The sequence below is a fragment of the Hylobates moloch genome, unplaced genomic scaffold, assembly GCF_009828535.3.
Source record: "Hylobates moloch isolate HMO894 unplaced genomic scaffold, HMol_V3 SCAFFOLD_15, whole genome shotgun sequence".
In the NCBI taxonomy this organism is placed as follows: Eukaryota; Metazoa; Chordata; class Mammalia; order Primates; family Hylobatidae; genus Hylobates; species Hylobates moloch.
This window is the reverse complement of record NW_026652290.1, coordinates 49,671,587-49,687,036: the sequence shown is the minus strand read 5'-3', so window position 1 is coordinate 49,687,036 and position 15,450 is coordinate 49,671,587. Positions and strand designations below refer to the sequence as shown.

At 57.3% G+C, this 15,450-nt stretch overlaps 1 protein-coding gene across 2 annotated transcripts in view; it reads right to left on the bottom strand.

The window, feature by feature from the left end:
- Window positions 1-9,042: 9,042 nt before the first annotated feature.
- The window catches only part of NT5M (5',3'-nucleotidase, mitochondrial), a 44,586-nt gene continuing 38,178 nt past the window's right edge, over window positions 9,043-15,450 (bottom strand). Inside the window, exons 4-5 of one of the 2 annotated variants that reach the window (XM_032177622.2) lie at window positions 12,393-12,507; window positions 9,043-9,901 (exon numbers count right to left, since the gene is read on the bottom strand). In XM_032177622.2, the coding sequence (XP_032033513.1) occupies window positions 9,759-9,901; window positions 12,393-12,507 (258 nt within the window). In that variant the 3' untranslated portion in view covers window positions 9,043-9,758. Of the gene's footprint in view, window positions 9,902-12,374; window positions 12,508-15,450 lie in introns of both variants that reach the window. The other variant, XM_032177621.2, reaches the window with a different exon arrangement.

Below are 15,450 nucleotides of genomic sequence, written 5' to 3'. Positions count from 1 at the left end.
GTCTGAGAGGGGCAGGGGCTGAATCCTGGGGCAGGATGTTTAGTCAGGTTACTGCCCAACCAGCCCAGCTGTCTGTGCCCACCTCCTGAGGACTTGCGGTGGAGGATATAAAAGTACTCTGAAAAAACACGGTGAGCCGCCAAAGCGCTTCTGAGGGCTGCCAGCTTGCAACCTCTGGCGTGTGTGGGCGCTCAGTGCTGGCACCATGGGAGGGCCCCGCAGCAAACGGAACCTACCATGAGAACAGGGACCCATGGATGTCTTTGGGCACCTGCCTTCCTCCTAGCCAGGCCCGTGCAAGACCCCAGCCACCCCCTAGTCTGTCTCTGGGGCCTCAAATGCCCACAGCACTTTGCTCTTTTAGGTGAAGTCACGGCTCAGGTGATTCATCTTGCCCCCCGGCCAACCAAGTGGTTGAGGTCCCCAGGGCCTGCCCACAGGAGCTTCCAGAATGTGCCTGGGGTCAGAAAAAGATGCTGATTTTTAGGAACATCCTTATGGGACCAGAACATGGGGCAGGTCTTGTCTAGGTAGTGACTGTAGGCCCCAAGGGAGGCCCCTCCAGGGAGGCAGTGAGGACTTAAGCATCCAGAGCCGGTCCTCTGGCATCATCCAGTGGCCATTTGTGTGAACTGCAGCCCCACACCACTGCCTGATCATTCTCCAAGGGGCCAAAACTGCCAGGAGTCAGCAGAAAACCAGGGTGAGAATACAAGATTTCTGCCCACAGCCTGTTTGCATCTCCTCAGCCCTGCTTCTCTCCAAATTTTAAGGAGACTGATTGTTGCTGGGTTCCTTTAGGCCCCGACCTGTGGGTACAAGCCAGCCTTGCCAAATCTAATCAAGGCTTTTTTTTTTTTTTTTTTTTTTTGTAATTTTACCCAAATTGCCAACCAGGCAGAGATGATTCCTGGACAGGCAATTTGGCTACTATTTGTACATATTTCTACCCTTAAGAGTCACCTTGTTACAGCATAAACCGGCTTAGGTCCTGTAAGAGCCCAGAGGAAAAGTCTTTTTTGGACTGTAGCTCGTGGAGACCCAGCCTCTCCCTCTCCAAAGCCGCAGGGCACCCTCAGCCTAGCCCCCCAGGCTTGGGCAGCTCTGGATAAAGGTAACACCGCAAAAGCTGCTGCTGACACAGCCCACACTGCCTCCCCGCTGCAGGGAAGTCAGAGCCAGGGCTCGTGCAGAAAGCGCCGGTAAAGACAGGTGAGCGCCAGGTGCAAAGCCGCGGGTGAGAGGCATGCGAGGAGCCCCAGGAGCCCAGAGCGCCGGGGAGATGGGGAAGGCCAGGTTCTGAAGGGTCTTCTTCCAGTGCTAAGCTAAGGAGACCCCACTTTATCCCCAACATGACAGGGAGCTGTGGGTGGGCTAGAGATGCAGCCCGGGGTCTGGCTGAAACCTGCACAAAGCCCTGGCTTGGAAGCAGAGCGACTTTCCTCTTCAGGCCTCCTTAAGGTCTTGCTGGTAGTGGGTGCTTGAGGTTTGTGGCTGGAGACAAGGTTTCTGCTGGCCAAGGGTGAGCCCCCTACCCTGGTAGACTGCTCACGGGTCCTCAGTCTGGCTGGCGCCCTGGGCCCATCAGACATTTGTCCACAGCAGCCCGGGGCGTTAAGGGGAAGAAGAGCTGGCCCAGGAGGCAAGAAGAGCAAGTAGGGAGTGGGGCCCTTCCCCCTTCTTTCCCCACAGCTGCCTGTACCCATGCACGCCCCATCATAAGCACGCACGAGCAGTCATTTGAAGGGGGCTGTGCTGCCACCTGGTGGCCACACCAGGACAATGCCCCTGGAAAGACTCCAAGTTCCTGTGGAAGGCCCCTCGATTCCCCATTTAGGACTCCCTCCCCTGAGCCCACCGCCTTGCTTTACAGAGGAATTCAGTTCCCTCAATCGAGCAGCAACATTCTGGAATAAATGTCCCTATCTCCTTCAACCCTTTCTCATGGATGCTGACCCACTCTCATTTGTCAGCAGAGGAAGTCGGCTCAGAGAACAGTCACACAGCAAGTCGATGGCAGCGCTAGGCCCTGTCCTGCAGACTTCTTGTCCCTCCCGCCTCTGAAGCAAACTCTGGGGGCTGAGCTCCCACCCCAGCCTTGTTTGCTGTGTGGCTTGGGGCTTGCCGATGAGCCTCTCTGAGCCCTGGTTTCCTGGGGTTGACACCATGATGCAGGGTGTAGGAAGGGTTAAATGAGGCGCAGGTGTAACAGAATCGGGTGCACATGCGAAAACTCAGATGTGCAAATAACTGTTCCCTATTAACTACAACTAATCACTTTTTTTAATTGCCAGTTAAAATGAACTCAGTCTTTCCATTAAAGTGGTCTTTGGTTTAATTCAGGCTCTTTGGGGGAAGCACTGAGTCTGTTCAAAGTTTCCATGCCCTGGAGGGGCTGATGATCCCTCTCCACTTGAGAGGGTCTCCCTCATTTCCTTCCCTGCCACAGGGACATCTGGATCCAAGAGCTGGCTTCTGCTTCAGGGCCTGGCTGTGCTGCCTTGTTTCGGGGGGTGGGCCTCCGCCCTGCCTGCTCCACTATCAAGTTCCTAAAGCTCAGCAAGGGGCCTGCTCCCGAGGCCCAGCCAGTGAAGTCCTGACTGGGCTCCAGGGGTGCTCTGAGCCCCTCACATCTGGCTGCAGCTCCCATCTGACCCCAGACTGCATGGTCTCCTGCAGCCCTCAGCCCCAGCTCACTTCTCCAAGCAGGCAGTTGCCCACCAAAGTTATTGACCGTGGTTCCTCCACAAGCACACAGGATCCCCTGGATTTTCCCTTTCCAGGCTGAGGGAGAGCAGGGGACCTTGGAGCCCTACCTGGGGCTCACCTGCTCAACCTCTGTCATGCCATGCAGAACCGGCCCCTCACCAGCCAGAGTTTCTGTGGGATTCCTGTTCTCTTGCTTATACCCCCCAACACATACAACTACTATTGAACCAAGACAAATGGGGGTCACTTCGCAGGGCCTGGCTCATCCTCCAACAGCGTGGCCCCTCCAAGGCTCTCCTCCCACCTAGCACCAAAGGCAGATTTCAGTCTAGTGGGAACTCTCCCCAGGTCACCTCCTTCCTCCCTACCCCATGGACTTCCTGTCCTGGATGACACCTGCCCTACCTTCCCATGAGGTGTTGAGGGTCATCACTTGGCCTGATTGGTAGGAGTGCAGGGAAGAAAACTGGGGCAACAGGAGTTGTCTACAAAGTGCTGTCTCCATTGCATATGTAAGCGCCAGGCCAGTCACATGGTAGAAGGTCAATTCGCTCACATCCCCTTCTCCTCACCCTCCCCGGCCCCAAGATGACAACTGAGGTCACCTCAGTGGCTGGGCCTGCCCCTCTGGCCTCTAAGAATTGGCCTGCTCTGGCCTGACCCTTTCTGCCTGTCCTGTGGTTTTGCTGCAAGCTGAGCGCCTGGCACCCCCCTCAGATGGAAGCCCAGCTCCTGACCTCAGGCCCTGCTTTACCCAGGAACACCTGGGGCCCAAGAGAATACCAGGCCAGAGGACAGTGCCAGGAGGCCACAAGCGCAGCCCCAATATGGCCACCGCCTAGGGCAACCCGGGCAGGCCTGGTCACGCAGAGATGGTTCATGCCATCCCTAACCAGGAACAGCTCCAGAGGGTGGTTCTGTGGCCGTGAAATGTGCTGATCACAGTGGCGGGACACAGTAAGCACTAAGGAAACAGCTATTGTTGGATTGATGCTTGATGGGGTCCCAACAAATGGGAAATCCTGATCCAGAAAACTAAAGAAACCCCACAGTCTTTCTGCCTTGAAGCCCAAGGCCAGCCTGGAGGGCTCCAGTCCGCACCACTTCGGGTGTGTGTGTGTGTATGGTGCACACACGTGTGCCCCCTTCATCTCTGCCTTGTCATCCTCATCCCGGCTGCCATCCTTTGAGCCGCATCTATATGCCGGGCACTCAGAGAGAGATGCCCTTAAAATGTCCATTTTGCAATTTAAAAAAACACCCCCACTGAGGCTCAGGTGTAGACACAGAGCACAGAGGTCTGCGGGGCGGTTGGGATGGGAGTTGGGGAGGCAGCCACCCTTCCTCTGCCCTGGGCTGTGGCTCCTGCTGCCGAGCTTCCCTGCCTGGCTGGGCTGCCCCAGGCCTCCCTCCCTCACCAGCATTTGGGCCCCTCGTGAATGAGGACACATTTTACAGAGTCATGTGACCCCCCTGTGACCACCCAGTGGCCCATGTAAGAAGACCACGCAATGGAACCCTAGGACTGGAAAGTGCCGTTAGTGCCACCCCAGGGTGTACGGGAAGTAGAGCAGGCCCTGCCGCAGTACTCGCCACACAGCAGCCTCTGTCCCCCGCGGCAAACAGGCCACATCCCCAGCCATCTGTGCATTGGAGGGTTTAGACCCAAATGCTGGAAGTAAACTTAATCTGGTGAGACTGCTCCCACGCCTGTCCTCCAGGGCACTGGCCAGAGCCCCTCCAACATGAGTCATCGCCAGCCTGGGCCCGGCTGTTATTGACCTGAATGTCCTGGTGCAAAGCCTGTTCTGCTCGTGGTGACTTCAGACCAGGCCACCCGCCCCCTGAGCCTCGCTGCGAGGCGTCACTGCACTCGTCACAGGCTCTGCTGCCAGGTTTGCTGCCACCACCACCCCTTGCTATTTCTGAGCCCTTTCTACATCATCTGCAACCACTGTGGGCCAGGGCTCAGCTGCTCACTCGGAGCATGGGCATGGTGCGCCAGCTGCTCTGCCCTCCAGGGAGCGCCCATAGGCCGGGAAGCAGAAGTGGACAGTGCAGTGAGAGAGCAGGAAGGAAGAGAAAGCCTGGTCAGACTGTGTGACCCCCTGGGGGTGAGCGTGCCCTGGGCCTCCCAGGCCGACAAGCTTTGCGCATGTGCACATGGGTGGGTTTGAGCTGCATGTCTGACACACGCAAGTGGAAGTCTGGAACCCGGAAGGGGGCCGAGGAGAGGTGGCGGGGGGTGGGGCGGGCAGTGAGGACCCTGCCCAAGCTGGGTAGGGGCTGCAGTGAGGAAGCAGCCGGGGACTTGGGCCAATTGCCCACTAAGGCTAAAGCTGAAGGGACCCAGCACAAGAACGTCTCACGCTGGGACACGATGGCCCATATGCCACCTGCTAAGGCTCATTAAGGGGTTGCCCTCCGCTGGGGCGGGCTGCCCGAGCACAGCAGAGACCAGCTCCCCACAGCACAGGTGCAAATGGACTGATGAGAGATCCCCAGCGACACATGTGCCCTGGGAAGTGTGTGGTCTGAAGTCCTCACATCCCTCGGAGCCTGGAAGGGGGTGAGTGACAGGACAGAGGCTCAGCAAAGCTGGCCAAGGAATCTGTCCTTCCGAGGCATGGGACACCCTGCTCGGTGTGGAAGTCCCCATCAGCAGCTTGCGCAGCCCCTGGGCCCTCTGGGGTGGAGACGGGTAGAGGGCCCAGACAGAAGGGCTCTGCCACACCGTCCTTCACAAAAACATCTGAGGAAAAGGCCACGTGGACAAAAAGGAAGGCCTCCTGAGAAACACTGAGCAAGGCTGACCCAGGTCAAACACCGCACGGACTCGGGAACATCACTGCACCTCCCGAGCCTGCCTCCTCCCCCCACAGGTGAGAATGGCGCTGCCGTGGGCTAGAGAAGGATCGGAAGCTTTCCTCACATGCATGGCCTCATCTGGCCTGACGACCCCACAGGGTGAGGACTCATAGCCTAGATGTGTCAAGAAGAGCTGGCCTAGGCTGGGGGACCTGGGCCACTGAGCCCTGGACAGGCCCAGGCTGCCCTCCCCCTGGGCTCAGGCACTCGAGGAGTCCATGCGGGAGATGCCAGGCGTCCCTCAGAAGGTGACCTGTGCTCAGCCCACCCCGGTCAGAACCCCAGGCTCAGGGAACCACGAACCCCAGAGAGGTCTGAGGGCCCAGGAGCAGTGTCCCCATCCTCAGCAGGGTCCCCAGGGTGGGGGCGAGGCCGGGCAGCAGTGGCCCCTCACCGAGGACAGAAGGACATCCTGCATGGACAGGGATGAAGGGCCAAGGGGGAGCAGCATGGGGACAACAAGGCCCCCCCTGCTGGAGGCCCCGCTGCTGAAGAGCAGGTGGGGGAGTCAGATGCCTCCGCCCTCTGGCAGAACAGAGAAACGGGCACATTCCCCACACACCTAAGGGTGCGGCTGCGATTCCTACATGCTCCACAAACCTGCTTTCCCAGCGCCCTCTCCACCTGGGGGATGTCACCCCTTCCAGGGGCTCTGGTCCTAGAGCTCTGAATCTTTCCAACATTTTCAAATGAATCACAACTTTCACCAAGAGCGGAGCCACTGGAGGCCAGCCTGGTGGATAAGGGAGGGATAGAGCTGACGTGCCATGGGGCAGAACCAGGCCTAGCTCTCCTAGCGTGGGTGGATCTTCTTTTCTGGAGTTCAAAAACTGGTTCTGATGCAAAACACAAGCTTCCCAAGCTTCCAAGAAAGTGACCTTCATTTCAATCAGAATTTTTTTGTTTGTTGAGATGGAATTTTCTCTGCTGCCCAGGCTGGAGGGCAGTGGCACGATCTTGGCTCACTGCAACCTCTGCCTCCCGGGTTCAAGTGATTCTCCTGCCTCAGCCTCTCGAGTAGCTGGGATTACAGGTGCCCGCCACCACGCCCAGATAACTTTTGTATTTTTAGTAGACAGGGTTTCACCATGTTGGCCAGGCTGGTCTCGAACTCCTGGCCTCAACTGATTCATCTGCCTCAGCCTCCTAAAGTTTTGGGATTACAGGCGTGAGCCACTGCGCCTGGCCTCAATCAGGAGACTGTTGACACGATCACGAATTTGGGGTCTCAGCCGAGGTCAGTGCAGTGGGGACGGTAGTGGGCAGCTGAGCATCCAGGTGCAGACGGCACCTCGCTCGTCAACACCTGCTTCCCGTTTCCACCTCAGCAAGCTCCCCCCAGCCCTGGGCCTCTGCAGGGCGCCTCAGCCAGGGGCTGGCCCCTTCTTCCACATGGGAGACCATGCTGGGACCTGAGGCCCTAGGGGCCTCCTCCTGCCGCTCCACAGTGCCTCAGCAGCCTCTCAGTCACCCCTTGAAGCGCTTGTCACCGTCACAGCAAGTTGCTTTGAGACCATTTGTCGGGTGGGGTCATGTTCTGAAACATTTTTGCCCCTGCAATTATTTTTTCTTCTTTAAATAAATTATGCGGCTGAAGCAGCTGCCCACCTCGGGGTGAGTGATGATAACAGCAGAGAACAAATGCGGCATTTGGAGCATGGAGTTCCTAAACTGACCTTTAAAACTGATGGTAATTATCAGTCTAAAAGGTTTCGGAACTGTCCGTCTCCTGAAGGATTCAGAGCATGTTATTCTTGCGGACGCTTGGTTAGGAGCTGACGGAGACTGCCCAGCCCTGCCCTGCCCTGCCCTAGACTCAACAAAGATCCCCTGGCTGGGGCAAGAGGCAGGAGGGAATGTCCCCCAGTGGTACCCTGCCAAGCCCTGCTCCCCTCTTTGTGGACAGAAGGCCTCAGGGCCCCTCCACAGCTCCCTCGGGGTCCGTGAACACCGCTCTCAGCAACCCGACCCACACCCCTGCACCAAGTCGGCCCCCAGGCCCGGGGCTCTCCCTGGGTAGGAGGAGGGAGAAACCAGGATGCAGCTGAGAAAATCCAGACAGGATTGAGTTTCTGTCATCAGAAGGATCCCCAGGATGGAAACAAGCCAAGTTGCTTTCTGCACCCCAAGTAATAGTCACCATGTTTTCAGGGTATGGCTGGCCCCAGGAGTCCCTGTGACTCGAGTCTTCTGATGGGGCAGTCCCTCTCAGGACAGGGCGTGGAGCAGGTGGACAGGCCCTGCTGGGGACGAGTTGCACATTGCACATTCTCCTGGCCCTTCATGACGGGGGACTTTCAGGGCCCCACAGGTAAGACCTCAGACAGCAGGAAGAGGCAGAGGGACTCAGGAGCAGCTGGGCAGCCAGCACCCCAGGGTCAGACTTCCCTCCAGAGCCATGTGGCAAGACAGCCAGGACTCCTCCAACCACCACCCTGCCTGGACCAGATGGTTTCAGATCATGTGATGCAACCCCAACTATATTCCTGGTCCAGCCTCTCCCCTTCACCCCAAAGAAAAATGTCAGTTCAGCGGGTGGGGGGGTGGGGGTGCCGTGGAGATCTGCCTTTGGCCAAGCCTAGAGTTCTTCCTCCCTAAGCTGGGGTGATGGAGCCTGGAGGGGTCCTCCCTAAGGTGGGTGATGGAGCCCAAGCTCCTGAGACTATAAGAACAAGAAAATCAAAAAACTCTGCCAACCTTGGGCCATGGGTGCCTTCCCCTTGTCTTCTCTCCTATCTGACCCTGCCTCCAGGGCAGCCCAAAGCATCTCTGTCATATAAGGCAGAGAGGCCTGCCAGGAGGGCCCCAGAGGTGGGGTGAATTAGGGGCGTGGGCAACCCATGTTCCCTTCAAGGGCCATGATGGGAGAGTGGCCAGAGCAGTAAGGGGAAGGGCATAAGGACAAGAAAGTGGTCCCAAAACCTCTCCAAAGGGTAGTGGGGAGGTGGCTGGTTCAAGCTGTCACTTCCCAGTGGGTCAAAAGGAACAGAAGCTGAGGCTCTAACACCAGCCTTCCCCACAGGGCTCCTGCCATCCCACAGAAACTTGGCCTTGGGAGAAGAATGGAGGACAGGGGACCCTGCTCTGGGGCACTGGGGCAGGTGCGGGAAGGAGGCACTTGAGAGAGCAACCAAGTGTCTGGAGCCCATCTCCTAAACCTCACCAACCAGAGGGGGTGGGTGGCCTGAGGAGACCACCGCTAAGACCCATCTCCTAAGCCTCACTAACCAGATCAAGTGGGTGGCCCAAGGAGACCACCGCTAAGACCCACGTAAGTCTCACCAACGAGAGTGGGTGGGTGGCCCGAGGAGACCACTGCTAGGGCCCACCCTGCGAGGCATGGGCTGAAGTCATGCCTTCCTCTGCCTGTCTTCAATGCAGTGGAACTGCCCAGACACTTATAAGACCTGAAGCTGGGTCCCCAGGGGGGGCAGACGCTAGAGGATCTTGGGGCAGGCCACAGCCTTGAGCTACACACATGAACAGCATTTATTTTTCATGCACTCAACACATGTTCGAGCTTACGGACTCTCTGCTGGGCCCTGAGCAGGGCCCTGGGAACAGAGGTGTGAGAAACCTCTGAGCTGGTCGAGGCCAGGGCCAGTATCGTTCCCCAGCACAGAGCCTGGTGGCTGCTGTCACCTAGTGAGTGTTTGCTGAATACACAGAAGGTCATGTGGGGTGAGCAGGTTGGGCAGGGCAGCCGGAATAAGGGGTGCTGTGGCTGAGACCATGAGGGGTTCATCCCCACCTGGAAGCACCTCAGTCGCTGGGTTCCTGGTCCTCCTTGCTGATGGCTGCAGACTCTGGGAACAGGGAACCCCCCTCTGCCTCAGAGAACTTGCCTAGGGAGTGGAGACGGCCGCCAGCCCCCTGAACAGTGGCCTCGACTCCTCCCTGTCCTGAGCCCCTGGGCTTCTGGCAGCTTGGAGCCTGCTGCCTGAGGTCAAGCTGAATGGCCTGGGACCACGTGTCTATGTCCAAGCGCCCAGAGGGCCCAGCCCTGCCCCATGATCAGGTTAAGGCCTGGCAGGGCTGGGGAAGGGAAGGGACATGCAGCAGGAGGTCATGGGACCCAGGAGTCTAGGAGGGACTCCCAGACGAGCGTACTGGCCCCACAGGCCCCGAGCTGGGAGCCCTGAGGTCAGAGCCCCACAGAGGAGCCTGAAGCACAGTCCAGCTCAGCAGGGCCGCTTGCTGTCCAGAATGGCCTTCCAGTCGTCCGCCCACGAGTGCAGCCTGCGGCGGGGGGGCTGTAGCTGCAGGTGCTGGTTGTGGCAAGCAGTGAAGAGGACATGCTCCCAGCGGGGGGTTGGCTCGGCCCCTGTGGGTGGGAAAGTGGCACTCAGCTCAGCAGTGGAGACCTGGAGCGCAGCTGCCTAGGGTGGAAACCTGGGTATCCAGGCAGGCATCTGGCCTCGCCGAAACTTGTTTCCTCTGTAAAGTGGTGACTGCACGCACACCTGCCTCGCAACAGGTGTGAGGATGGCACGAGATGCGGCAAGGAGGCCCTCAGCACGTGCAGCCAGTGCTCAGTCAACAGGACTGACTGTGGGCCGCCGTCACCACCAGCACTGCCAAGGGACATGCGCCCCACCATCCTGATGGCTTACACCACACGGTGTTCCCTGACTTCCCTCTCCGTGCCCCGCCATCCTGATGGCTTACACCACACGGTGTTCCCTGACTTCCCTCTCCGTGCCCCGCCATCCTGATGGCTTACACCACACGGTGTTCCCTGACTTCCTTCTCCGTGCCCCGCCATCCTGATGGCTTACACCACACGGTGTTCCCTGACTTCCCTCTCCGTGCCCCGCCATCCTGATGGCTTACACCACACGGTGTTCCCTGACTTCCCTCTCCGTGCCCCACCATCCTGATGAAATCACACCACACGGTGTTCCCTGACTTCCCTCTCCGTGCCCCGCCATCCTGATGGCTTACACCACACGGTGTTCCCTGACTTCCCTCTCCGTGCCCCGCCATCCTGATGGCTTACACCACACGGTGTTCCCTGACTTCCCTCTCCGTGCCCCGCCATCCTGATGGCTTACACCACACGGTGTTCCCTGACTTCCCTCTCCGTTCCCCGCCATCCTGATGGCTTACACCACACGGTGTTCCCTGACTTCCCTCTCCGTGCCCCGCCATCCTGATGGCTTACACCACACGGTGTTCCCTGACTTCCCTCTCCGTGCCCCGCCATCCTGATGGCTTACACCACACGGTGTTCCCTGACTTCCCTCTCCGTGCCCCGCCATCCTGATGGCTTACACCACATGGTGTTCCCTGACTTCCCTCTCCGTGCCCCGCCATCCTGCTGGCCCAGTGTGGGAAGGCCGGGTGGCACCAGCTCTGCAGCTCACCAGCCGCTGACCACAGGCCCCTACAGCCTCTCCAGGCCTCAATCCCTTGTGTCCACACTGGTACTGCTGGTGAGACGCCACCCCTTTGGGTTATACACCTGCCCCCAGCAACCTGTGGCTGGAGATGGAGGCCAAGCCAGCCTTTGGGCCCTCAAGGTCATGGCCCCCCACAGGCCACTGTCTGCCCTGACTCTGGCGGGAACCCACGAGGCTGGGAAGGGTGGGGTGGGGTGGGTACACTCGTGGAGTCCACCCTCTGGATGCAGTGATGGAGGTGGGCATGTTTCCCAAGCCAGTTCTAAAACAATCAGGGAAAAAACAGAATGTATATTCCCACTGGGGTGTCCAAAAGACTCGACCTGAAACTACTGACGGCTACCAGGAGGAGGATGTCGAAAACCAGGCCAGGGCAGAGCCAGGAGGCAAAGAAACAACACTCACGGGCAGTTTCAACGCCTAGATTTGGCCGGCCGAAGCCCTCCTCACCCCTCTTTCCAGTTAGGTAAACCAAAAAACTTCCCCTCTCCTGTGCTGTGTTGTGTTTTGTTTTGTTTTCTCGAGACAGGGTCTTACTCTGTCACCCAGACTGGAATGCAGTGGTGCAATCACAAGTCGCTGCAGCCTCTACCTCCCCAGCTCAGGTGATTTTCCCACCTCAGCCTCCAGAGTAGCAGGGACCACAGGCATGCACCACCATGACCAGCTAATTTTTTTTTTTTTTTTTTTGTAGAGACAGGGAGTCTCACCACATTGCCCAGGCTGGTCTCCAACTCCCAGGCTCAAACAATCCTTCCACTTCAGCCCCTGAAGTAGCTGGGACTACAGGCATGCACCACCATGCCCAGATAATTTTTGTATTTTTTGTAGAGAGAGTCTCGCTATGTTGGCTAGGCTGGTTTCACACTCCTGGGCTCAAGCCATCCACCCGCATCAGCCTCCCAAATTACAGGTGTGAGTCGCCACGCCCGTCTCCCTCTCGTTTCTATGGCAGTTCAAGGTTGACTGGCTTGTTTGGTTTTTGGGAGGGGGGTCTTCTGTCCCAACCCATCTTCCCCGCAGGAGCTCTGCTCTGCCCTCCTGTCATTCATTGCATCAGTCCACATTGCTTTTGGGGGAAAAAATGGGTTTTGTTGCTAAAAACAAACATTTGGAAACCAGAGTTGAGTCCCCATGTTACATGAGGAAGACAAGGCTTTGAAGCTGAAGGGACTTCCCCAAGGCCACCCCTCAAGCTAACCTTAGAGCTGGCACCCACTCCTCCCAGCTCCCAGGAGCACCAGGCCACAGCCCATACAGAGGGGGCCTTGTCTTCCCGAAGGGGAGGGGCTCAGTGCCTGGCAAACAGCTGGTGACTAAGTGGGGCAGGAAGCAACTGAGTGCTCACTGCCCAGGAGAAGGGGGCCAAGGCTGGGGCCCTCCCCACGTGCTCACCTGTCGCAGGCCACTTGCCTGTGATGTCTGGCCGGTCATCTATGAGAAGGTCAGCAGAGACCACGGTCTTGTCTCTGGTCAGCACAATCTGCTCCAGAAAGTCAGGGCCGAAGTACTTCTCCACCCAGGCATACTGGACGCAAACAGGCGGGGGTGGGTGGTGAGAAGAAAGTGACATCAGACCTGGGAGCCGACCAAGAGCCGAGGGCAGGGGTCAGCCTAGATCTCAGCTAACAGGCAGGGAGGGACGGAGGCCTGACGCCAAGGCCCAGCGCCAGGCAGTCAGTGCTGGGAGGGAGTCCAGCCCAGGATGCCAGCACTCAGGGAGCACGCGTGGCTGGTCCACACCCCAGTAGCTAGAAAGCAGCAGAGTCACAACAAACCCAGCCCTCTCCCCCCTTCACACCCAGCGAACACTGCACAGCATAACCCAAACACAGGGAGCAGAGGGCGGCCGTGTGTGCCACCCCTGCCACCTGCTGGGCCACTGCCACCTCCTGCCCCACATGCATGTGGGCAGTGTGTTCTGTTAGGCACTGAAGAAAGAAAACCAAGACAAAAAGCAGTTCCTACCCTCAGGGAGCTTACAGCTGAGGAGACAGTGGTCAAGGCCCTCTTAAACAATGGTTACATAACACCTGGGACAGGCCTACAAAGAAGCCACAGGCTGCCCAAGGACGGCTTTCTTCAGGAGAGGCAAGCTGACCACAGGGGCACCCCTAGCACACAGCACGTTCTAGGCGCTAATGGACATGGGGCAGGGTGTGTCTGGGCCGACAGATAGCAAACTGGGGTGCTGGTGTTCCCCAGGGGGCGGGGAGCAGACCGGGGCCTGGCAAGCCACCAGCATCCTCTCGCCACTGGTAGCCTCTCGGCATCCTTTCCCTTTTCCTCGATTCCGGGGAAATTGACTTTTTCCTATAGGGTAGCTGGTCCTGGCTGCTCTCACCACCCCAGTGCAGCCAGGGGTGGGCATGGCCTAAGCATGGCACCTGCTCTGGCCCATGGGCCCCAGGCACCCTGATTGAGCCCTGCCCAGCTCCAGGCTGTCTCTACAGCCACCCAGATTCCAACACCCTTGTTGATTTCTGACATTGGCAACCAACGCCTTAACTCACAGACCCTGTTACAACTACAGAGGTTAACCAGCAGCAGATTTTAAGCAGAGGAGGGGCAGGACTGGATGCACTTTTCCCCAAAGCTCCTCTGGTTCCTGCATAAACAAACAGAAATACTGAGCGACCCAGGCTGCGCAGGGAGCTCAAGGCATCAGCTGCCACCCTGGGGCAGAGCCGGGCAGGTCCTTGCCCTCTCAAGGACTCCGTTTTTCCCTGTGTATGACAAGGGGATGGGACATGGGTGCCTTAGGGTGGCTTTCTTCCAGTTGGAGGTCGCTTCAGGAGTTCCACTTCACAAAGGCAGACACCGCATGACCCTCTGCAACCGGCCAGCACACAGGACATGAGAAAAGGGCCGGATCTGCAGAGCAGACCAGCCCTACCACTGTCTCAGCGCCACCTTTCCCTGTGGCCACCTCGCTTGCCACGCCCACCCACAACAACCTCCTCTCACTGCTTGACTGTATTATGCTTTTTCCTGCTCAGAGCCTCAAATGTGCCATTTCCTCTGACTGGAACATTCCTTCATGGACACGTGCACACATGCACACACGAGAGAACATGTGCACACACACACATGCACACACACACACGCGTATGCACAGGGCCCTTCTCCTAGCCCAGTGAGCACCTATCCTTCTAAAGCTGTCACCTCCTCAGCCTTCCCTGAGCCTTCCCAGTCTAATTGTCCTTCCTAGCAATGTCACAGTTGGAGCTATACATCTCTATAACTTACTTCACATCTGCCCCACAGGACTGTAAATTGCTGGTGCAGGCTGGATGGGGAGCAAGAGCCTGGGGCTAACATTTTTAGCAGACCTACTCCACAGGCATGCAGTGTCCGCCATCGTATCTAAGCCTCACAGCAACCTTCCAAGTAGCCAAACTTTCCTTACTTGTGTAGTAATTTAGCCAATATTGCATGAGGTACAGTTCCAGGAACCAGAGAGACAACGGTCAACAGGAGACCCATGGAGTGCACATAGCAGGTGGAGGCACACAGGCCACAGACAACGCCAGCCAGGGGGCAACGGCTCTGCAGTCAGCACAGAGCTCCAGCCTCACACAGAGGCCTCACTGCAAAGGCGGCATCTGCTCTGGACCCGACTGACAAGGCGGCCAGCTCTCCGCAGGTCGGCAAGGACATTCCAGGCAGAGGGAACAACAAGCACTGATGTTCCAAGGCAGGCCGGTGCTCAGGTGTTTGAGGAATGGGGAAAACCCTAGAGTGTGGCTGGAACATGGAAAATCTGGGAGTGTGGGAAGAGAAGGGTCAGGTTTTGCTTTTTTAATTTCCACTGCATTGTGACCAATGCTTTTGTAAGATATGAAATCAAATCACGTGCCTGAACACTGCATCACTGACAAATTGCCATGAACGTTTCCAATCACACACACCCAGTTTCCGTGTTTCATCTTGGACCGGCGCCACTCTGCAGACAAAATACGGAGCTGCTCTGCAGAAAGGGTTTGCGTGGGAAAATGATGTGCCACGACAGTGGTGACGAGATCCAGTACAGATGAAGAAACGGAGGCTCAGAGAGGGTCTGTGACTTAGCAGGGGTCACATAAATGGCAAAGCAAAGTGGGCTGTTTGTATTGAGTTGTGAGAATAGTTAATGTATTCTAGAAACCAGTCCTTTATCAGACAATGCATTTTGCAAATATTTTTTCATGATCTGTGATTTGTCTTTTCATTTTCTGAACGTGCCTTTTGAAGAGCAGAAGTTTTACACTTTTGGCTTTTATATGTATATATGTATTTAACCCATTTGGGGTTTTTTTTTTTTTTAGAGACAGTCTTGCTCTGTCACCCAGGCTGGAGTGCAATGGCACGATCTCGGCTCACTGCAACCTCTACCTCCCGGGTTCAAGTGATTCTCCTGCCTCAGCCTCCCAAGTAGCTAGGATCACAGGCGCCCGCCACCATTCCCGGCTAAGTTTTTTGTATTTTTAGT